Raw genomic sequence first — 19,847 nt, forward strand, 5'->3', positions numbered from 1 at the left:
CAGCAAAGGCCCCGTAGGGAAAATCTCACCTTCCAGCAGGATTTGGGCATTTCGCACACCAGCACACTAATCTGAATAATAGCAGAGTTTTTACCGTTGAAATAATGTTACAGTACAAAAAGTCGAGCTTGTTGCTTACTTCTAACAGCGCCAGCACGACGAGACGAGAATAAAGAAAGAGGGACAAAACAGGCGCTGGTCCTGGTCGTAGGGAAAAAAAGCAGCGCCTGTTCCATCCTTATTTCTTTGTACCCGTCGTGATAGCGCTGTTAGAATCTGAAATGTTACGAGCTGTTAAAATTATTCAGGCACGGCTTCTAAGCATATAGCATAGCGCACTTTGCATAACGCTATTTTACGTAGAGGAGTGTTGCTTTTAGTTCCAGATCCTCCAAAAAATCTGCATCTGTTGGAGGAGACAGAATACAGCCTGAAGATTCAGTGGGGTTCCCCGAATACGAAGAATGGAGCACTCAACAGCTACAAGGTTGGAGGATTGGTTGCCACTGAATGAGCACAAGCACGTTGTTTCTTATTTCCCAGCAGTTTATTAAACAGGCATATTTTTCAAGTTGCCATGGCTGCACTGGCCAGTAGCTCTAATTTAGTATGGTTTCTGCATGGTCAGATAGAAAATGTAAGACGTGTTACTTACTTTAACACAATACAGCAATCAGGAATGGTTAGGTGCATGCACGTCGTACAAAACACGTTTCCACCATCTTCATTCAGCCCTTCATTTTGCTTCATTTCCCTATAGCCGTTGTCAGTTTTACTTCTCCTGCCTATATGGTGTACATGTGCCCTACGCACAAGGGTTTTAATGTATATAATTGGCTTGAAATTATCAGCAATAAAAACACATTAAGAAAGAGAGAGTGATTCGGAATGTTTTGAGTACTATACTACTGTCTACCACTTTACCCATAGCCTTCATTTCCCCTTCCTGTAATCGAAAAGCGTTTCTGATAAGGTGTGCACGTAGTGCTTTTGTAGTTGTCGGCTTGCCTCGTACTGAAGTATTGCTTACAGACTGTTTAGTGCCTTTTGTGGAACGCGTTTCCTGGGAAAGTGGAACATATTCCGGAAAACTACTCTTTTACGAGGTGAGGAGGTTTAAAACTATGCTGGAAAAAATGCGCTTCTAGATGTGGCACATTCAGTAAGTGTTCTTATATGCGCGAAAACATTACGCTGCGTATCGTTTTTTTATGTGCACATAAAAAAATTTTTAGGTCCTGTTCTCATCGGTTACACGCCCCGCACTGCAACGTGGAAATCCGCTATATTATGAAACCAAGGATAATGCAACCTGAAGAAATCAGATCCCATGACAAATAATGCTGAAAAATTATTCGAGTCTCTTAAACTTTACACTGCAAGAGATGGAAAAGAGTAAAAGCAGTGTGGTTTGAAGATGCTGTATCGCCAGCAGCCGGGAGATGCACTAGAAGTTTCTTTACCGGTGAAAAGAAAGGTGTTTACTGCAGGAAATAGTTACTGTACTTCCAAAAGCTGAAATTGGACTTTTTCATGTTGAAAGGGGATTCCAAAGCGTATCTAAAATCAAGATCTTCGTGAAATAGGAAAACAATAAAGCGTGTAGTGAGAAAAAAGAACTTTATTTATCGGAAAAACATACGGACATAAGGCCTTGTGTAGGGTTGATAAAAAACCGTTACGTACTTTAGATGCTTAAAGGGACACTGAAGTGATTTTTAAACATTGCGGGATTACTAGCGCAAATTGTAGTGCGGAGTCCACAGGCTACGTTTCGACCACTTTGAGTGCGTTTGCGAGAGTTTATTTTGTAGAAAAATCAATTCGAAAATGCTGTACTCCTCTCTGCATCCTCGCCCATTTTCTGTGGCGTTTTTGTGTGACGTCCGGAGGAGGTGACTTGGCTTGACTGCGCTACTGCTCGGCTCGCCGACCTTCCGACAGAGTTAGTCGGCCCAGCATTTAGTCCGCCGGCCGCCGACGGGTCGTCGCAATTCATTCGCTCAGTTGAAACTAAGCCACGACACGTTTGTGAATGGAAGAATGTGCGTTTCTTTAGTTTGTTAGTTTTTACACTGTATCAAGCTCCAAGTTCAGGTCGCTCCACACAAGCGCTGCACATGCGCACATGCGACGCTTCTCTGACTGGTACGCCAGTAGGAAAATATAAGGCCTCTTGAAGGCGGGAGAAGAGTCAGCGAAGCCAATATAGGTACCAAGGAAATAAAATCAACTGAAACTTTTACTGCACAGCGTAAAACTAGGGTGAAGGAAGCACTTTTTTGCGCTGGGTGAACAAGCACAGCGGTCAGCAGCACGACTACGCACCTGCGAACGCTTTTCCGTCTAAGAAATTTGATTGCTAGACGTGAGATATTGTGGAAATTTGGGGGACGCTCACTGCACGAGCGCTAAACAACAAATAGACACCTAAGCGGCTTGAAATGCTGCAACTAAATAAAAGTGTAAACTTGTTGAGCAGCCTCAGCAGACCCTCCGCCTGGTGCGAACGCGCTTTTTACGATGCAGGAATGAGTGATGCAAGCTCCAAATATGGGGATCTGCGGTGAGGCGGAGGGCGTTCATCCATTGCATAGGCCTCGGCTAGTGATTTCTACAATTCCAAGCCCTCCTGGGAGGCTTATCTTAGGCACTTTACAGTCGACAACACGGCAGAAGCGTGGATGACGATTACTGAGATATCGAGTATGCCCATCAGGTAAGGTCGGATGTAAAGCATGTTGCTTTACAGAGCCGAAACCGAAACTTGTTTGAATGCTAATCGTGGGCATAGTCCAATCACCGTGCACCTCCTCCCGTCATCACAGCGTTTAGTTGGTGCGGCCGCCGCATACCGCGCATGGTACTTTTTCTTCTTTCGAGCTTTATTACCGACTTGTGATCCGGATCAACGATGAAAAGTGTGCTAATTAGAGCCAGTCTACGCAGTGCAAGCAAAAACGAGAGCTTGGCAAATTCACTTCAGTGTCCATTTATGAAAGCTAGAATCCTGAAAAATTGACGAGGCGGACCATTTCAATTGCGTGCCTGCCTGTTGGCACACATTTGGCAGTGCCTGTATACCATTTTACGGCACATAACGGTTACGTCAAGGACACAAACCGCCCTGACGCTTAGGTGAACAAAGGCCTTTTGATTGGTGTCACTGCAGCCTAACTATTTGTCGTTATCCAATCTCTGTTTACTTACATGGTCCTAATTGGGATTGAAATGTAATGCTGGGGAGCTGGACGGAAAGAGAAATGCTTACTTAGGGCATTTAAATAAAGTGACAGAATGCTGTTAGGATCACATGGAGAACGAGCAAGAAATGCAGTTTTTTTGTTTCTTCGCAGGTTAACTCATCTTTGATCCACACCTTCAATGACCTCCCAGTTGAAGCACTGTCGCCTGAGTCAGTTGTTGTGAATTCCTCCGAGACAGCTTCGCTTTTCCTGCGAAACTTGGCCCCGGGATCCACGTATTCGGTATGCATTCAGGCCAGCACAAATGCAGGCTTTGGAGAAGCCGCTTGCCGCAACTTCAGCACAAAAATTTCGGGTGAGTTGTTTGGCTTCTTACACTTGAACTAGTCCTCGTAATTCATGCAAGCTTACACAAGTAGAATGTAAATAAAGCCGGAATGAATGCCATCAAATTAGGGCGTTGGGTGGCGTTTTTACTGCTATGGTATAAGAATTCAATTTGGAGCTTAGATAAATTTTAATGTAACCGAAAAGAACAGATTTTTTATTTATGCCTGATATTTGTATGTGTTGTGTGGTTAATAAAGTGGCTTCTTCGACTTATCCTGAAAAATATTTAGAAGTGTCGTCAAGGTGCAAAACAACATTGTGTTGATTCACTTTTAAGGCTGCTCTGCAACTCAATTTATTTTGAACCTATAGCTCCGTTCAGGATTTGTTATGGTGAATATTATCTTTCGGTGGAAGAAACGACAAACAACCAAAGAATTACATTCATTTCACGCCACATCATAGTGCCGCACTAACGTGTTAAATCAATGTGAGGTTCATCTAGCAAAGAACTATAGGATGATCTTTCTTGCACTTAGCGAGAGAACAGGTATTCTGGCTTGTGCGTTTTAACCAGAAATGTAACATAAAACCTCGAATTTACAAGTATTCCATAATCTTGTTATATAAGACAGTCTACTAATAATAGATTCGGAAATAAGACTTCAGTTCTAGATTAAAAAATTACGTATCACCCAAAATTGCCTCTACAATCATACGCGTGCATATCAGTTCCAGATTCCCCCGGAAACTTGCGGTCATTGGAGAAGGCTGAAGACAGCTTCAAAATTCAATGGGATCCCCCTGCCCAAAAGAATGGAGCGTTGACTAGCTATGTGGTAAGTTGATAATATTATATAGTGTGGGCCATTGCAGACGTGAGTATTTATAGAACAAATGCTGTAGGATAAAAGTTTCCAAGAGATTTGGAATTGAAATAAAAAACGAGTCCCTTATACCAAATTGATTTACTTAACCTATTTTGAATATATCATGGTGTTGAACACGTGACACGTATGACGAGATAAGGATACCCAGGCGAAATGATTTCAACACTTTGAGACACATAATGTAGATCCCTGAAACCAGTCTTAGCCGGTAAGTATAAGGCGATCAATAAAAGAAAATGAGTGGCGGAATAAAAAAAGTTCCTGTACGATATGAAGTTCAATTCGTCCAATTCGTGCCCACTAAGCGTGGCAGCACTACCCCCAGCCACTTTTAATCACCTCAGCATTTTTAACGACAATGTTCCTTTAGGCAAACTATCGAATTTATGCTTGGTACGGTGAGTTTGCACCGCTTTCATAGAACCTCTGAAATAACAGGACGTTTGTTCCGCGTTATTTCAGAAAATAAACACTCATTAAATGCAAAAAAAAATTGGTACGCCTTTGAGGCGCGCCAATATTTTGCGGCACGAAGATATTGTGGAAGTAATGTTTCTGCAACAAATAGAATTGCTGATATTTACAGCATCAGAAATGAGCACTCTTCTGTATTTAAATTCCACACATTTTGGTGAAGGTCCCCATAATTGTATAAAAACAAGCAAGATGAAGCGGTTGCCTGCTTCAAAACGTAATTGGGACGCAGCTGTTAGAGCCTTGTTCTTGGCCGCTTTTTAACGCTTATTCGTATCAATGGGGTTGAACGTTCGCACGTAGCAGTTTGTAATTTATTTATTTATTTATTTATTTATTTATTTATTTATTTATTTATTTATTTATTTATTTATTTACTTATTTATCTATTTATTTATTTATTTATTTATTTATTTATTTATTTATTTATTTATTTATTTATATGTTTATTTATTTATTCAAAGCACCCCTAAAGGCCCTCACACAGGAGGGTATTACATAGGGGGTAGTCAATGCAGCAGAAACAAACATACGAACAAAAATATGTACACTGGGAGAAATAGAACATAAAAAGGACAACGCATACGCGAACACAAATATGATAAATGTAATGTTAGCTCGAAATAACGCGTAAAAAATAAAGTCAATAAAAGCAACAACAAACAAAACTTTTTTGTTTGTTGTTGTCAAAGAAATATTTGAAGTCTGTTTCTATCAGAAGGTTCTGGCTAATTTTATAGTTTTCTTGAAGTGAACATTGAGCTCATATACGGCGTCTGCATTGTGGTTCGAACGAAGCCGCCGCAAAAAGATCGCGTAGATTTGTTTGTATTCTTTTCTCACTCTTGGTTAAGTAACTTCTTCAGCTTTGATAGTGTGGAGCCTTCGTAGGAAAAAAAATTATCTCTTGTTAACGAACTACCACCGTGAGGTCTGCGAGCAGCAGAGTCGCGTAAAAGAGAAGCCGCAAAAAAATTTCTTCGCTCTCTCCCCAGGTCAACTCAACTTTATCCCAGACCTTCAACGACCTGCCGGCCGATTTCTGGTCCCAGAAGTCAGTGGTCCTGAATTCCACTGACGGAACCTGGTTTTACATGACAGAATTGACTCCTGGTTCGACGTATTCGGTCTGTGTACAAGCCAGCACTAGCGCGGGCGTCGGAGATGCTGTTTGCAAGAACTTCAGCACAATCGCCTCGGGTAAGCGTTCAGTAAGGGTACGTGTTCATGTACAAACACTGGTAAGTTGGAACATTAATGTGTCCAGGGCAAGTTCAAACGGAATACGTGAAGACATATGGCGTTAAGAAATGTGGATTCCCAGTATGGGCGCCTTACGTCTTGTCCCAGTTTTCATTCCCGCTGAATCTTTAAGTCACCGCGCCAAAATTTGGTTTAAAAAAGATAGGAAAATCTTTTAGCACAGGTGATACGCAAAATTTGTAAACTTTCGCTTCACTCAACTAACATTTAAACGAAATCTGTCGTATAGTAACGACTATTAGAGCTTACCGTACACTCATTCATAACACCCGCATCGACGCAATATTTACCTGTTGCATGCAATAGTCAAGTTGTTACGAAGGAAGCTGCAGGCTGTTTTCGCCCTCAATATTTTTCAATTACAAGTTTGGTACTCATGAATAAAATGAAACTTAAGGCATTTTTTCATGTCCCCCGTCGTGTTCACGCCAAAAATAAAAGCAGGTTTCCTCGTAGAACACATTTGGAAAGCCCTTTGCTGAGAAAACAGACACATGGGAAAAGCCTTTATATAGAACATTTATTAACTTCTCTAAACCATGATGATAAATATTGTGCGTGGTTTTGGAGCTAGCCTTGATTTACAAGACTTCTGGTGACTCTAATATCGCAAAATTTTGCCTTCCTTTCACGGTCAGCACATTAAACTTATGAGTGACCTGTGGGCAGCTTCTGTTTTTCTAAAAAATTGTGAGCGCATTAAACTGCTGTTTACTGCGATGTATTCTCACTTGTGACCCGTTTAACCTTGTAGCTACAACATTTTGGTTTTGCTGCTGTCATTGCCATTGTGGTTTAAATGCCCAATGGTTTCTTATGTCTGCGCGCACGATATTAGGACATTTATTTTATTTTCATAAATTTTGGTTTCGCAGTTATTTACGTCGCTGCTATGGTGCATATGCTTATGTTTATATGATTATGCTTATATCTGTATGTTTAAAGCGAAGCCTTCTTTGCCTCACTGATGGCGACTGTACGCGAAAACGCACTGCAGGAAAGCGAACTTTATACAATGAATTGCACATAATAATGATTCCATGGTCTCCACAAAGGCACATGAAGCGCCTCAAAAGAAAAGAAAAAAAAACGCTTCCCGTGGTCGGAATGAAACCTGGGTCCCTCGCATTGTTAAGATGACGTCGATCTGACTGTGCCTTTCCGACACGGTTTAAGCAGTCTGAATTTTAGGCTGTGACTTTCTCTCAGGCTGCACCGGAAAATGTTTCGCGTGTTAACCACTTTCTTTTAAGAAAGTGGCTTTGATATATAAGCGGGATTTTGTAGTTACTGTGCCAATGGAAGTGTATTCCTTCTGACTTTACGGCTTCATTTGAAATATACAAATGGATAGCGTTAGGACAGCATGTTCATTCTGAAATTTATTCCACTATCTATGTATAGAACATCGATGTAGTTTCAAAATGTCTGGCAGATCTCACAACGCCGTAAGTGAATATTCAGTGTAAACTTAGCAGCGTAATTTTAAAGACGTAAAAAAACGTTGCCATCTTCTTCTAACGACGACGATGGTTGAACGCAAAGATTTCTCGTGAAGGATTCCTTGGATGTCGTCTGAGTTTGGACTTTGAATTACAGACGGTTCGCACCTCGACTTTTTTGTTGATCTTTGGATTTTGCTCGCACGCAGACTGAATTTGGCCTCCGCGGCCGTGACTTCTCGCCGTTTGATTTTGCAAGGAAAAACCTTCGCGTTCAATCAACGTCGTTGTTAGACGTAGGGGAGCAGTGGGGGATTTTTATGTCTAATTTCGCACGTCCATGCACCCTTCTCCAAATCCAAGCTGCTTCTACCGTGTCAGACTGGCGCAATCGGATACACGTTGGCTTCATAACGTAAAGGACCGGTGTTCAAATCAGACAAGGGGAAGCGTTTTCTTTCTTGAGGTGCTTCCACGATCATCATCATCCTGAGAAAAAGTTGCGTTTTAGGCAGTGGCTTGTCGTCTGAGTTTCGACTTTGGCTCGCAGATGGTTTGGACTTTTACTCGTTGAGGTTTGATTTTGACTCTCGCATACTTTGTTGTTTCTATCCCAGGGGATTTGACTCTGACGCTTCGCCAGTTTATTTCACCCGAAGAAAGTTTTCCGTTCAACCATAGTCGTCGTTGGAACGAAAGGTGTATGATTCGCTTTTCTGCAATGGGTTGTCGTCTGAGTTGGGACTTTGATTCGTTGAGATTTGACTTTGACTCGCTCTCAGATTGAACTTTTGATCACAAAGGCTTTAACTTTGACCCTTCGCCATTTTATTTCGCATGAAGAAAGCGTCCCGTTAAATCATCATAGACGTTAGATGGAGGGCTGTACAATTTATCAGTCTAATTTTGCCCGCGTATGCATCCATTTCATATTCCAATTGCCTTTACCCTGTCGTAGTAGCGCAATAAGATAGATGCCGGCTTCAAAGAGCGAGCGACCCAGTTCGATTGCGTCAACGGAAGCACTTTCTCTTGAGCTACTTCCGCAATCAGCATCATCTTTAGTGATAGTTGGCTTTCCTGCAGTGCGTTTTCGGGCCTCACAGTCGAATCAGTGAGACATAGAAAGCTTTGGTTTAAAAGTGCGTTTCTTGAAACTTCTGCCGCAATTCGCGGGAAACGGGAAGCTAAACTGTCTATGAATTGGTGTACTTTCTCATTCTGCTGTTTGGGGCAGCAGGGAAATGTGGGATATTTCACCGTGGGTGTCTGCACCTCACAGTTATAATTGCTGCTTTGTTGTGGCGGAACATTATAGGGCCATTGAACTAAGAAGTGAAGTGCCATTTAGCGGAGAGGTCTGGAAGTATTTGAACTCTACGGGCTATCCTAGCGTGCGCGGAGTCGTAACACGCCCTGGGTCTCTGTATTTTAGCCTATCTGAAAAAATGAAGGGGGCGCCCCCTGACGCGTAAGACTTGACCGTAGCGAAGCTGTACGAAACCTTCGCGGCCATTACGACGGTTTAAGTCCACGATTGCAGCTGATTTGCTTCCTCTTCGCTGGCGCAACGACCTTTACTCCATCATTGTTGTTGTAAGTGTGAGCTCCCTTCTTTTTTTAGAACTGAAATCATTGGAAATCTCCTCGGAAGGGCATATGCTGTGGCGTGTCTTTCTCGTTCCGAGCCAGAGCTGCCACGATTGCTGCAAACGCTGGAGATTTTTGTTTTTGCCAATTTTAGCCAATCTCCTTAAGTGGGTATGCTTGGCTTGACAAACTTGTCCCGGCGACGCTGGGCGTCGCAGCGAGGCACTCGCACACGAGTACTGGGCATTTTCGTGGTATTTTCATATTCGGGCAGGAAAAATTACAATTTGCTTAGTAGCTTCGCTGTTAAAACTATTGCGTGGCCTTACGCACAAACCCCTAATTTGTTGCTACCAGCACCATCGTTAGCCACACTACCAAAATCCAACGTGACTTTTATATACCTATTGTTTATTCAGGGCGCCGCATATGAACGCTACACAATTGTTTTACTATGATTATGCGTTGATGTGCCTCCAATTTTAGGTGATGAATACAGGCAAAATGGGCCAGTTTTGATCTCACTTGTAGCCAGGTAGCAGCGAAGGTTGTGTGGGGAAAAGCTTACTTCGGAAAATGTTTCGGGCATTTCTATACACCTGCACACTAATCTGAATAATAGGACGGTTATTAGTAAAGAAAATCGAGCTAGTTAATGGTTGGATACTTGGAACAGCGCTAACACGACGAGGACAAAGACAGAGGGACCAAGCAGGTGCTGGTCGTGGTGGTAGAAAAGAAACAGCGCCTGTTGCATCCTCATTTCTTGCTTCCCGTCGTTTTACCACCGCTCGAAGCTGAAAAGTTACCGGCTGTTATCATGCTTTCTGGCGCTGCTTCTAGGCATGGAGCATAACGCACTCTGCATAGCGCTATTTTATGTATAGGAGTGTTGCTTTTAGTTCCAGGCCCTCCAGAAAATCTGCAGCTGCTGGAGGAGACAGAATACAGCCTGAAGGTTCAGTGGGGTTCTCCGAGCAAGAGGAATGGAGCACTGAACAGCTACAAGGTTGGAGAATACTGTGACGCTGAATGAGCACAAGCGTGCTGTCAGAGCAGTTCAAAGCATTTCAGAAAGATTCAGAGCAGTTCATTCCCCAGGCGTATTTGTTAAGCTGCCTTGACTGCAGTGTCAACTAGCTCTAATTAACCTTGGTTTCATTAAACACTGCTGTTGGGCAAGTTCCTGCATTATGATTGCAAAATAGAGCGCGACTTGGACAACGACACTAAAGAAATGACTTTGACACTAAACACACTAAAGCATGACTTGGACAACGTCCCATCGTTATTCTTTAGTGTCGTTGCCCAAGTCGCGCTCTATTTTTCAATCATTAACTTGGTTTCTGCGTGGTCCCATGGAAAATACCAGATGTGTTAGTTATTTTATCACAATAATAACAGTCAGGAATGTTTAGGTGCATGCATGTCATGCAAAACACGTTTCCACCATCTTTATTCAGCTCTTTCCTTTGCTTCATTTTCCCCAAGGCCGTCAACAGAATTAAGTCTGCTGCAAGTATGGTGTACATGTGCACTACGTACACCTTTATTGTATTGGCTTGAAAGCATCAACGATAAAAAACTAATTAAGAAAAAAAAGGATTATTAGCAATGCTTTCAGCACGAAACTCTGCCACTTTACCTATGGCCTTCATTTCCCGTTCCTGTAATCTATAAGCGTTTCTCATAAGTACACGTAGTGCTTTTTTAGTAGGCGGGTTCACTCATACTAAAGTATTGATGACGCTTTTCATGGGAAAGTGCGACATCTTCCCCGCAAACTTCTCTCTTCCGAGATAAGGTGCTTTAAAGCTATCTTCGCCAAAATGCGCATTAAAATGTAGCACATTGAGTAACTTAACTACCTTTATACTCGCAAAAGATGATTTACGTAAACGCTACGTATCGTTTTTTTGTGCACAAGAAGCATTTTTTTAAGTTCTGTAATCATTTACTATACGCCCCACAGTGCGACATGGCATCCAATATATATTGAAACTCGGATTATGAAACCCAAAGAAATCAGATCACGCGATAAAAAAAAATTACGCCCATCTTCCCACGAGGGAACCCTGTTGTGATACGACACATCGGGGGGTTCAATTGGTGTTTCCGTTGGGTTGATTCTCTAAATCGACCCGCCGCGGTGGCTCAGTGGCTAAGGCGTTGCGCTGCTGAGCACGAAGTCGCGGGTTCGATTCCCGGCCGCCGCGGCCGCTTTTCTGATGGAGGCGAAAAGCAAAAACGCCCGTGTGTACGAGATTTCGGCGCACGATAAAGATCCCCAGGTGCTCAAAATTAATCCGGAGCCCTCCACTACGGCGCGCCTCATCGCCTGCGTTGCGTCGGCGCGTTAAACCCTGCAATTATCATCATTCTCTAAATCGCGTGAAACGTGTTGTGGACGCGTATGATGCATTTCCATCACATGCGGGTGTTCCTATACGTGGGACGATGGGCGTAATTGTTGTGTCACACCATTCACTGAAGGGACCGTCGCTTCCATCACGTCTTCATCGGAAGAATCAAGTCAAGCACGAAGTAGTCAAGCAAGGTCACGTCAAGTGTGAGAGCGAGCGCTTGACTGAACCGCCGCAGCGCGATACCCGCTTTATATTCACAGCGCTTGAAGGAGAGGAGAGAATGGAGGAGAGTCGCGCATGCGCGCACTTGCGCGCGCCGGAGCAGTTAATGCAGCGTTACGCAGCGAAGCGCGCCAGCTGTGGTATGCTAATGAGCCGGAGTGAGAGTGTTGCACACAGCAGTGGGATAGAAGATCGGAGGAGGGATGCGGATGGACGCCGCGACGACGACGCAGGAGGGACAAGCCCGAAAGCAAGAGATGCGTCGCATCTAATAATAATTGAAAATCAAGCCTCCTTAACTTTCTCTCGCAAGAGAAGGGAAAGAGTAAAAGCAGTCTGGCTTGAAGATGCGTTATCCCTAGCAGAAGCTGGGAGAGGCACAGGAAGTTGCTTTGCTGGTGAAAAGAAAGTTGTTGACAGGAGGAAATATTTACTGTACTTCCAAAAGCTGAAATTGGACTTTTTCATGTTGAAAGGGGATTCCAAAGCGTATTTAAAATCACGGTCTTTGTAAAATAGGAAAACAATAGAGCGTGTAGTCAAGAAAAGAACTTTATTTCTCGGAAAAAAGATGCGGACATTTCGCCTTGTGTAGGGTTGATAAACAAAACTATTACGTACATTTTGATGCTTGAGCAATCTAGAATCCGGAACATTTCAGAAGGTAGACCATGTCAATATCTTGCCTTGTTATTGGCACACAATCGCCAGCGCCCGTATAGCCGTCTTACTGTGCAGCAAGGGTTGCGTCATGTTCATAAATGGCTACATTGCTCTAAGTGAACGTAGCGCTATTGATAGGGCCCATTGCAGGGTCACTGTTTGTCGGCATTCGTACTCTTTGTTTACTTACATGGTTGAAGTGGTGATCATAATTTAAAGGGACCCCGAAAAGCTTTGTGAAGGTGGCAATCAAATGCATTCAGGTGGTAGAACACATAACGGGGGATTTTTGAGCCAAGTGTGAGCCCCATACGTTGTACAGATAATTTGTAAACAATTTTTGAAGATCGCCTTTCTCAGCCGATGAGCGCGACGCCGCAGCGAGCCGACCGCGGGTGACGCAACGGCGACCGCGGGTGACGCAACGGCGATCGCTGCTGACGCAACGGCGAAGGCGCCCCCTGATTCGCCCAATCGCCGGCAAGGTCGGCCGCCGGCGGCGTCACTGCCATTGGCTTCCGGCTGCTCTTCCTCCTTCCTGCGCGATCCCGAGGCAAAGGCAGCAAAGGCGGGTCCGCAGTGATTGACGCGAGCCTAGGCGCAGGAATGTACCTAGCTGCTTTGAAGAAGGCAGAGAGGGAGGAGGAGTCGATCGGCAAGTGGGGAGAGGTGCATTTAATTGCTTCTGGCGCAGCTAATACTGAATGTAGATCAATAATTCCAACGGCATTGCATCGCTATATTGGTGCTACGTTACAATACAGGCCTTTTGTAACTTTTACAGAAGGCTTTTCTGGGTCCCTTTAATGGTTAGAACCTAGACAGAAAGCGAATTGCTTTCCTAGGGTACTTAGCTAAACGGATGGGCTACCATTGGGGCCACTGGGAGAACGATCGAAATAAACAGCTTTTTTTTTTTCTTCGCAGGTTAACTCAACTCTGATACACACCTTCAATGACCCCCCAGATGAAGCACTGTCACCTCAGTCGGTTCTTGTGAATTCCACCCAGACAGCTTCGTTTTACCTGCTAGACTTAACACCGGGATCCACGTATTCGGTATGTATTCAGGCCAGCACAAACGCAGGCTTTGGAGGAGCGGCTTGCAGCAACTTCAGCACAAAGGTTTCGGGTGAGTTGTTTGCCTTCTAACACTTGAACTACTTTTCGTAATTCATATCGTACACAAGCAGAATGTAAATAAATCAGAAATAAATGCAACAAATTAGGGAGAGTGGTGGTGAAATTACTGCTATGGTATGAGAATCAAATTTCGAGCTTAGATAAAGTTAAATGTAACCGCACAGTGGAGAAATTATTGATGCTTGATATTTGTATGTGGTGTGTGGTTAATAAATTGGCTTCTTCGAATTATCATGAAAAAAAATTTCCAAGTATCGTCAGGGTGCTAAACAAAATTGCGTTGATTCACCTTCGGAGGATGCCCGGCAAGTAAATTTAATTTCGACCTATAGCTTCGCTCAGCTTTTGTTATGGTAAATATTATCTTTCTGTCGAATAAACGACAAATAACGAAAGAATTATACTCATTTGACGCCGCATCACACTGCAGCAGTAAGATGTTAAATCTATATGAGTTTCATTTAGTAACGAACGAATTATAGTACGACTTTTCTTGCGCTTAGCGGGAGAACAGTTATTCTGCTTGTGCGTTTTAACCAGAAATGTAACATAAAACCTCCGATTTACAAGTATTCTGAAATCTTATTACCAGTCTAGTAATAATGGATTCGAAAATAAGACTTCAGTTCTAGATAAAAAACACTATGGATCAGCCGAAATTGCCTCTACAATCATACGCGTGCTATCAGTTCCAGATTCCCCCGGAAACTTGCGGTCATTGGAGGAGGCTGAAGACAGCTTGAAAATCCAATGGGATCCGCCTGCCCAAAAGAATGGAGCGTTGACTAGCTATGTGGTAAGTTGATAATATTATATAGTGTGGGCCATTGCAGACGTGAGTATTTATAGAAAAAAATGTTGTTGGATAAAAATTTCCCAGAGATTTGTAATTGAAATCAAATACAAATCCCTTATACCAAATTGATTTCCTTTGCCTATTTTGAATATACCTTGGTCGTCAACACGTTACACGTATGATGAGATAAGGGTACCCAGACGGAATGATTTCAACACTTTGAGACAAATAATGTAGATCCCTGAAACCAGTGTCAGCCGGGAAGTATAAGGAAATCAATAAAAGAAAATCAGTGGTGGAATAAAAAAGTGCCTGCACGCTATGAAATTCCATTAGTCCTATTCATGGTCACTAAGTGTGGCAGCACTACCCGCAGCCACTTTTAATCACCTAAGCATTTTTTAACGAAGATGTTCCTTTAGGCAAACTATCCAATTTATCCTTTGTACGGTAAGGTGGCACCACCTTCATGCTACCTCTGAAATAACAGGACGTTGGTTCCGCGTTATTTCAGAAAAAAAAAAACACTCATTAAAAATGCAAAAAAAAATCAGTTTCATTCGGTACACCATTGGTACTCGTTTGATGCGCGCCAATATTTTGCGGAACGAAGATTTTGTGGATGTAATGTTTCTGCAACAAATAGAATTGCTGATATTTAGAGCATCAGAAATGAGCACTGTTCTGTATTTAAATTCCACACGTTTTGATGAAGGTCCCCATAATTGTATAATTCCAAGCTATATGGAGCGGTTTCCTGCTTCAAAACCTACTTGAGACGCAGCTTTTAGGGCCTTGTTCTTGGCCGCTTTTTAGCGCTTATTCGTATCAATGGGGTTGAACATTCGCATGTAGCAGTTTGTAATATTTGAAGTCTGTTTTTATCAGAAGGTTCTGGCTAATCTATATAGTTTTCTTGCAGTGAACATCGAGCTCATATGCGGCGCCTGCATTGTGGTTCGCCAAAAGCCGCTGTAAAAAGATCGCGTAGATTTTTTTGCATTCTTTTCTCACTCTTGGTTAATGTAACTTCTTCAGCCTTGATGGTGTGGAGCCTTTGTACGAAAAAAAAATTATGTCTTGTTAATGAACTAGCACCCTGAGGTCTGCAGCAGCAGAGTCGCGTAAAGTAGAAGCCGCAAAAGAATTTCTTCGCTCTCGCCGCAGGTGAACTCAACTTTATCCCAGACCTTCAATGACCTGCCGGCCGATTTCTGGTCCCAGAAGTCAGTGGTCCTGAATTCTTCTGACAGAACCTGGTTTTACATGACAGAATTGACTCCGGGTTCAACGTATTCGGTCTGTGTACAGGCCACCACTAGCGCGGGCGTCGGAGATGCTGTTTGCGAAAACTTTAGCACAACGGTTTCCGGTGAGTTTGTTTCCAAAAACCTGGAAAATTTTCCATGTATTCTTACCAGGTGAAACTCAGAGTGGACGCGGAAGGCATATACATCTAAAATAGGTGGATGATTAAGATGATTGAATACGCTCGCCAAGTTCCTCCACCGTCGAACCCCTGGTGTTGCCGCCCAAGGATTAGCTGAAACAAAATACCGAAAATTGGCTTTTCATCAGTCATAGGCACTGTTTGGTTACCGTTTCACCCGACTCTGCTTAACCTTGAATTAAATATGTTAACTTAAAACCGGAAATAAGGCTAAATAAATTTCTTTGCACCACCAGCTTTGATGGAATATTTAGTTAAAATACTTATAATGCAGGTGCGGGCTACACGTTTTTATGCCCCATTCGGAGTCATTGGTTTCGAATCAAAAGCTTTTAGTATTCGGGTAAAATGAGTTCATCAACGGGTTGAAATTCTTGAATTAGAACATCACTTTCAAATTGAAGAATTAAGGAACAAATTTCTGCCTGAAAACAAATTTAAATCTTTATTTTTTGTAATTTCTTGTGATAATTTTCCGCTTAAAATTTTGATCATCATGTAGATTTAGGATACTTATTTAAACGGGCGTTGAACCATTGTAAAAGAAGTGACAACTGGGCTAGTTGGTAGTGCATTTGGGACATCTTGAAGATAGCGCACTTAGACACGGACACTAGAAAAAGAGACGACAAACCACAGCGCTGACTCAGAAGTGATTTTTATTAGAACACACACACATTTAAATACTTCAACCTAAACCCATGTGACCACGCATCATACGTACGTCACACTCTGGCGTGTTATTTCTAAAACGTGAGAGGCATGAACAAACTGTGTGCATGAAGGCGCGTGTTATATATTTACGTTCCAGAGCGATTTAAAAATTCAAAATAACTGTCATGTAAATGATTCGACAACACACTAAGCACCACACCCCCTTTTTTTCTTATATGCCTCAACAATCTCGCGTGTCAACTTGTCCCTGTTCACAGATATCACCGTTTCCTGGAACGCAGGCTCGCATTTTCCCTTGGAAACGTGTTGAGCCACGTGCGAGTAGGTGTCCCCTCCTAAAGACATTTTATGTTCTAACAACCTGAAAAACCTGACATTATTACACCGACTTGTCTGTCCAATACACACATAACCGCATGGACATGGTATAAGGTAGACAACACACTTTTTGCATGGTACAGAAGAAGACATATGCTTCACCCCGCAACCCTTTCCGGTGCCGCACGACATGCCTTTGAGCTTTCTATCAACAGAACCACAAATAGACTTAGCAAAACATGTCCTTGAGCTAGAACTCTAGCGTGAACTGTGCGTAGCCTTTTCTTATTTTACACGAGTCCCCTCTTAACTGAGGGACGGCACGCACTTACACTTGTATTTCTAATACAAGTGTAAATACAAATACACTTGTATTTGTATTTCTGACACATTCCCTGAACTACAAAGAAAAAAACTACGCAACTTCTCAAGTAACTTCGTAAAGCGTTGCTAATTGACAGCTAATGGCTTGGGTCGGTATTATGAAAACCGACCCAAGCAAATTCTGGAGTAATTTTCACCCCAAGAACAAAAACACGGTGCCCGTCCTAACCAATGCAACCGGGGATAAGTTATCCTTGCAATAATGTGCCGAAGAATTTAACAGAGCCTATGCCCAAGTTTTCACCACCGAGCTGCCTTTAAATGACTCTTTGGAGCCGTCGCAACCAAGCATAGCTTCTACTTTTACGCCCATTGTAATCACAGCCCATGGCGTGGCATGCGCTATCGAACACCCAGCTTCCAAGACTAGTCCCGGGCCTGACGCTATAACAGCGAAGCTCTTGAAAATAACTTCTCCTTACTCAGCTTAGCTGCATTCGTTGTTATTTCAGCAATCCCTAGATTTAGGTTGCTTGTCGGACGATTGGAAATTTGCCCATACCCTACCATTTTTCAAATCTGGCGACTAGTTTGGTTCTCTTAACTATACACCTATTTCACTTACTTCAATTAGCTGCAAGTTGCTAGAACATATTCTTTTCACGCATGTTGTGACCCACCTTAACCAGAATAACTCCTTAATTAGCAATCATTACGAATTTAATAAACATTTCTCATGTCAGACACAACTTTTTGAGCTGGTCACTGATCTCCACGTTTCGCAGCACAGGTTGCTTTGTACCGATGCCATTTTTGTCGATTTGTCTAAGGCTTCCGATCGGGTTCCACATCAGCGTCTAATGCTTAAAATTTGTCACCTTATTCTGGATGACAAAACAACCCACTGGATTCGCAGCTTTTTAACAAACCGTTGGCAATCTGTAAGATTAAACGACTACGTTTCTAACCCTGTGGGTGTCTCATCAGGAGTCCCCCAAGGGTCCGTACTAGGCCCTTTACTATTTCTAATTTATATAAACGACCTCGCATGTAACATTTTCTCATCAATTCGTCTCTTTGTTGACGACTGTGTAATTTATAAAGAAATAGTAACTTCCGGTGACGTTTCTACACTCCAGCATGATTGGTCTAACTGTCATGATTGGTCTAACTCTAACTGAATGGTCCGAAAAATGGCTGATGAAAATAAACGTAGAAAAAACTAAGCATATGCAATTTTCTTCTATGAGAAGATCACAAACTTATAATTACTTAATAGATAATGCCAAAATTGAAACAGTTTCATCTTTCGAATTTCTAGGAGTTACATTCACCTCCGATTTAAACTGCACCCCCCATATAGAAAAAATCGCATCACAGGCGTGTAAAAAGCTCGGCCTGCTCAAGCGTCGCCTTTATTTAGCTAATTCAGAGACACGGCTTCACGCGTATAATAGTCTTATCCGCTCTTCACTAGAATACGCGCAAATCATCTGGCATCCACATCAAATGTGTCTAACATGCTTGAATCCGTACAGAACAAGGTCGCGCGCTTCATTCTGTCATCGTACTCAAGATACCAGAGTGTATCTGCCTTAAAGGACGAACGTAATCTCCCCGCTCTCACCCAATGCAGGCAGTTTTCAATATTAACTTTTTTTCATTACCTGTGCCATCGTCCAACACCATTCGCTCGCAAATTTTTTCTCCCGGCACCCTGTACGTCCGCACGCACCGACCACGCTCACATAGTTAGCCCAATTTTCGCCCGAACAAACAAGTATTAGAACTCACCCCTTGTACTGGCAGTCTATGAATGGAATTCTTTACCTTGTAGCCTTGTGGACCAAACAGACGCTCTTCTTTTCAAACCGCACTCCTCGCGTTTTTAGCGATTCAAAATACCCTGTAACTTGGCTTCATCATGCTCATCTTTTCTAGGCTGAAAATGTGTGTTCTTGCTTTTCAAATACCAGATTTTCTGTTACTTTGACACTTTTTGTTTTTTGGATATAATGTTTCACGCTGTATTTTGCAATTGTAGACTTTTCGAGCCTTGATGATATTCTAATGTCACTTTTGTTGTGTTGATTCTTTTCTTTTACAATATTGTACGTTGTGTCGGCTTTCAACTCATTCCCTCCTATGCAATGCCCACTTGGGTCCTTCGGGTACCTAAATAAATAAATAAATAAATAAATAAATAAATAAATAAATAAATAAATAAATAAAAGAAAAGAAGGTCACTTTTCGAAAGCTTCTGGGCTTTTGGATACACAAGTACACCATGTTGAATAAAATTTTAATGGCTGCTATATCAAATGTTGCCCACCATTGCTTTCAGCGAATCCGTTACTCTGAAGCAAAAAAACACTGAAGCATACAAAAAAGTGTCGCTTTTAGTTCCAGGTGTTCCGGAGAGAGCACGCCCCCTAGAGGAGACAGAGTACAGCCTGAAGATTGAATGGGATTCTCCTAAGCAGAAGAATGGAGCACTGACCGGCTACATGGTTCGAGAATTTGCTTTCGGTTGCTGTACAGAAACACTTGGTCTAATCTTTCACACCTTCATCTTCTATTTGGTAACGATTGTTAAATTACTCGGTTTACTATCCGAACTTCCACAAGCCTGTACTCAAATTTACTGCATGCAGAAAGTAAGTATAATCATAATTTTATCTAGAACATGACCACA

General features: G+C 42.5%; 1 protein-coding gene across 5 annotated transcripts in view; it reads left to right on the plus strand.

The window, feature by feature from the left end:
* LOC144162834 (phosphatidylinositol phosphatase PTPRQ-like) overlaps nucleotides 1–19,847 on the plus strand; it is a 179,592-nt gene that overhangs the window by 108,302 nt on the left and 51,443 nt on the right. For 4 of the 5 annotated variants that reach the window (XM_077693513.1, XM_077693516.1, XM_077693514.1 and 1 more), the window contains 9 exons: nucleotides 381–487; nucleotides 3,357–3,561; nucleotides 4,269–4,375; nucleotides 5,896–6,100; nucleotides 10,098–10,204; nucleotides 13,374–13,578; nucleotides 14,279–14,385; nucleotides 15,553–15,757; nucleotides 19,556–19,662. In XM_077693513.1, coding sequence (XP_077549639.1) covers nucleotides 381–487; nucleotides 3,357–3,561; nucleotides 4,269–4,375; nucleotides 5,896–6,100; nucleotides 10,098–10,204; nucleotides 13,374–13,578; nucleotides 14,279–14,385; nucleotides 15,553–15,757; nucleotides 19,556–19,662 — 1,355 coding nt within the window. The remainder of the gene's footprint in view (nucleotides 1–380; nucleotides 488–3,356; nucleotides 3,562–4,268; nucleotides 4,376–5,895; nucleotides 6,101–10,097; nucleotides 10,205–13,373; nucleotides 13,579–14,278; nucleotides 14,386–15,552; nucleotides 15,758–19,555; nucleotides 19,663–19,847) is intronic. The other variant, XM_077693517.1, reaches the window with a different exon arrangement.

The sequence above is a fragment of the Haemaphysalis longicornis genome, unplaced genomic scaffold (assembly GCF_048455015.1).
Source record: "Haemaphysalis longicornis isolate Haplotype H1 unplaced genomic scaffold, Haemaphysalis longicornis Haplotype H1 scaffold_12, whole genome shotgun sequence".
Classification (NCBI taxonomy): domain Eukaryota; kingdom Metazoa; phylum Arthropoda; class Arachnida; order Ixodida; family Ixodidae; genus Haemaphysalis; species Haemaphysalis longicornis.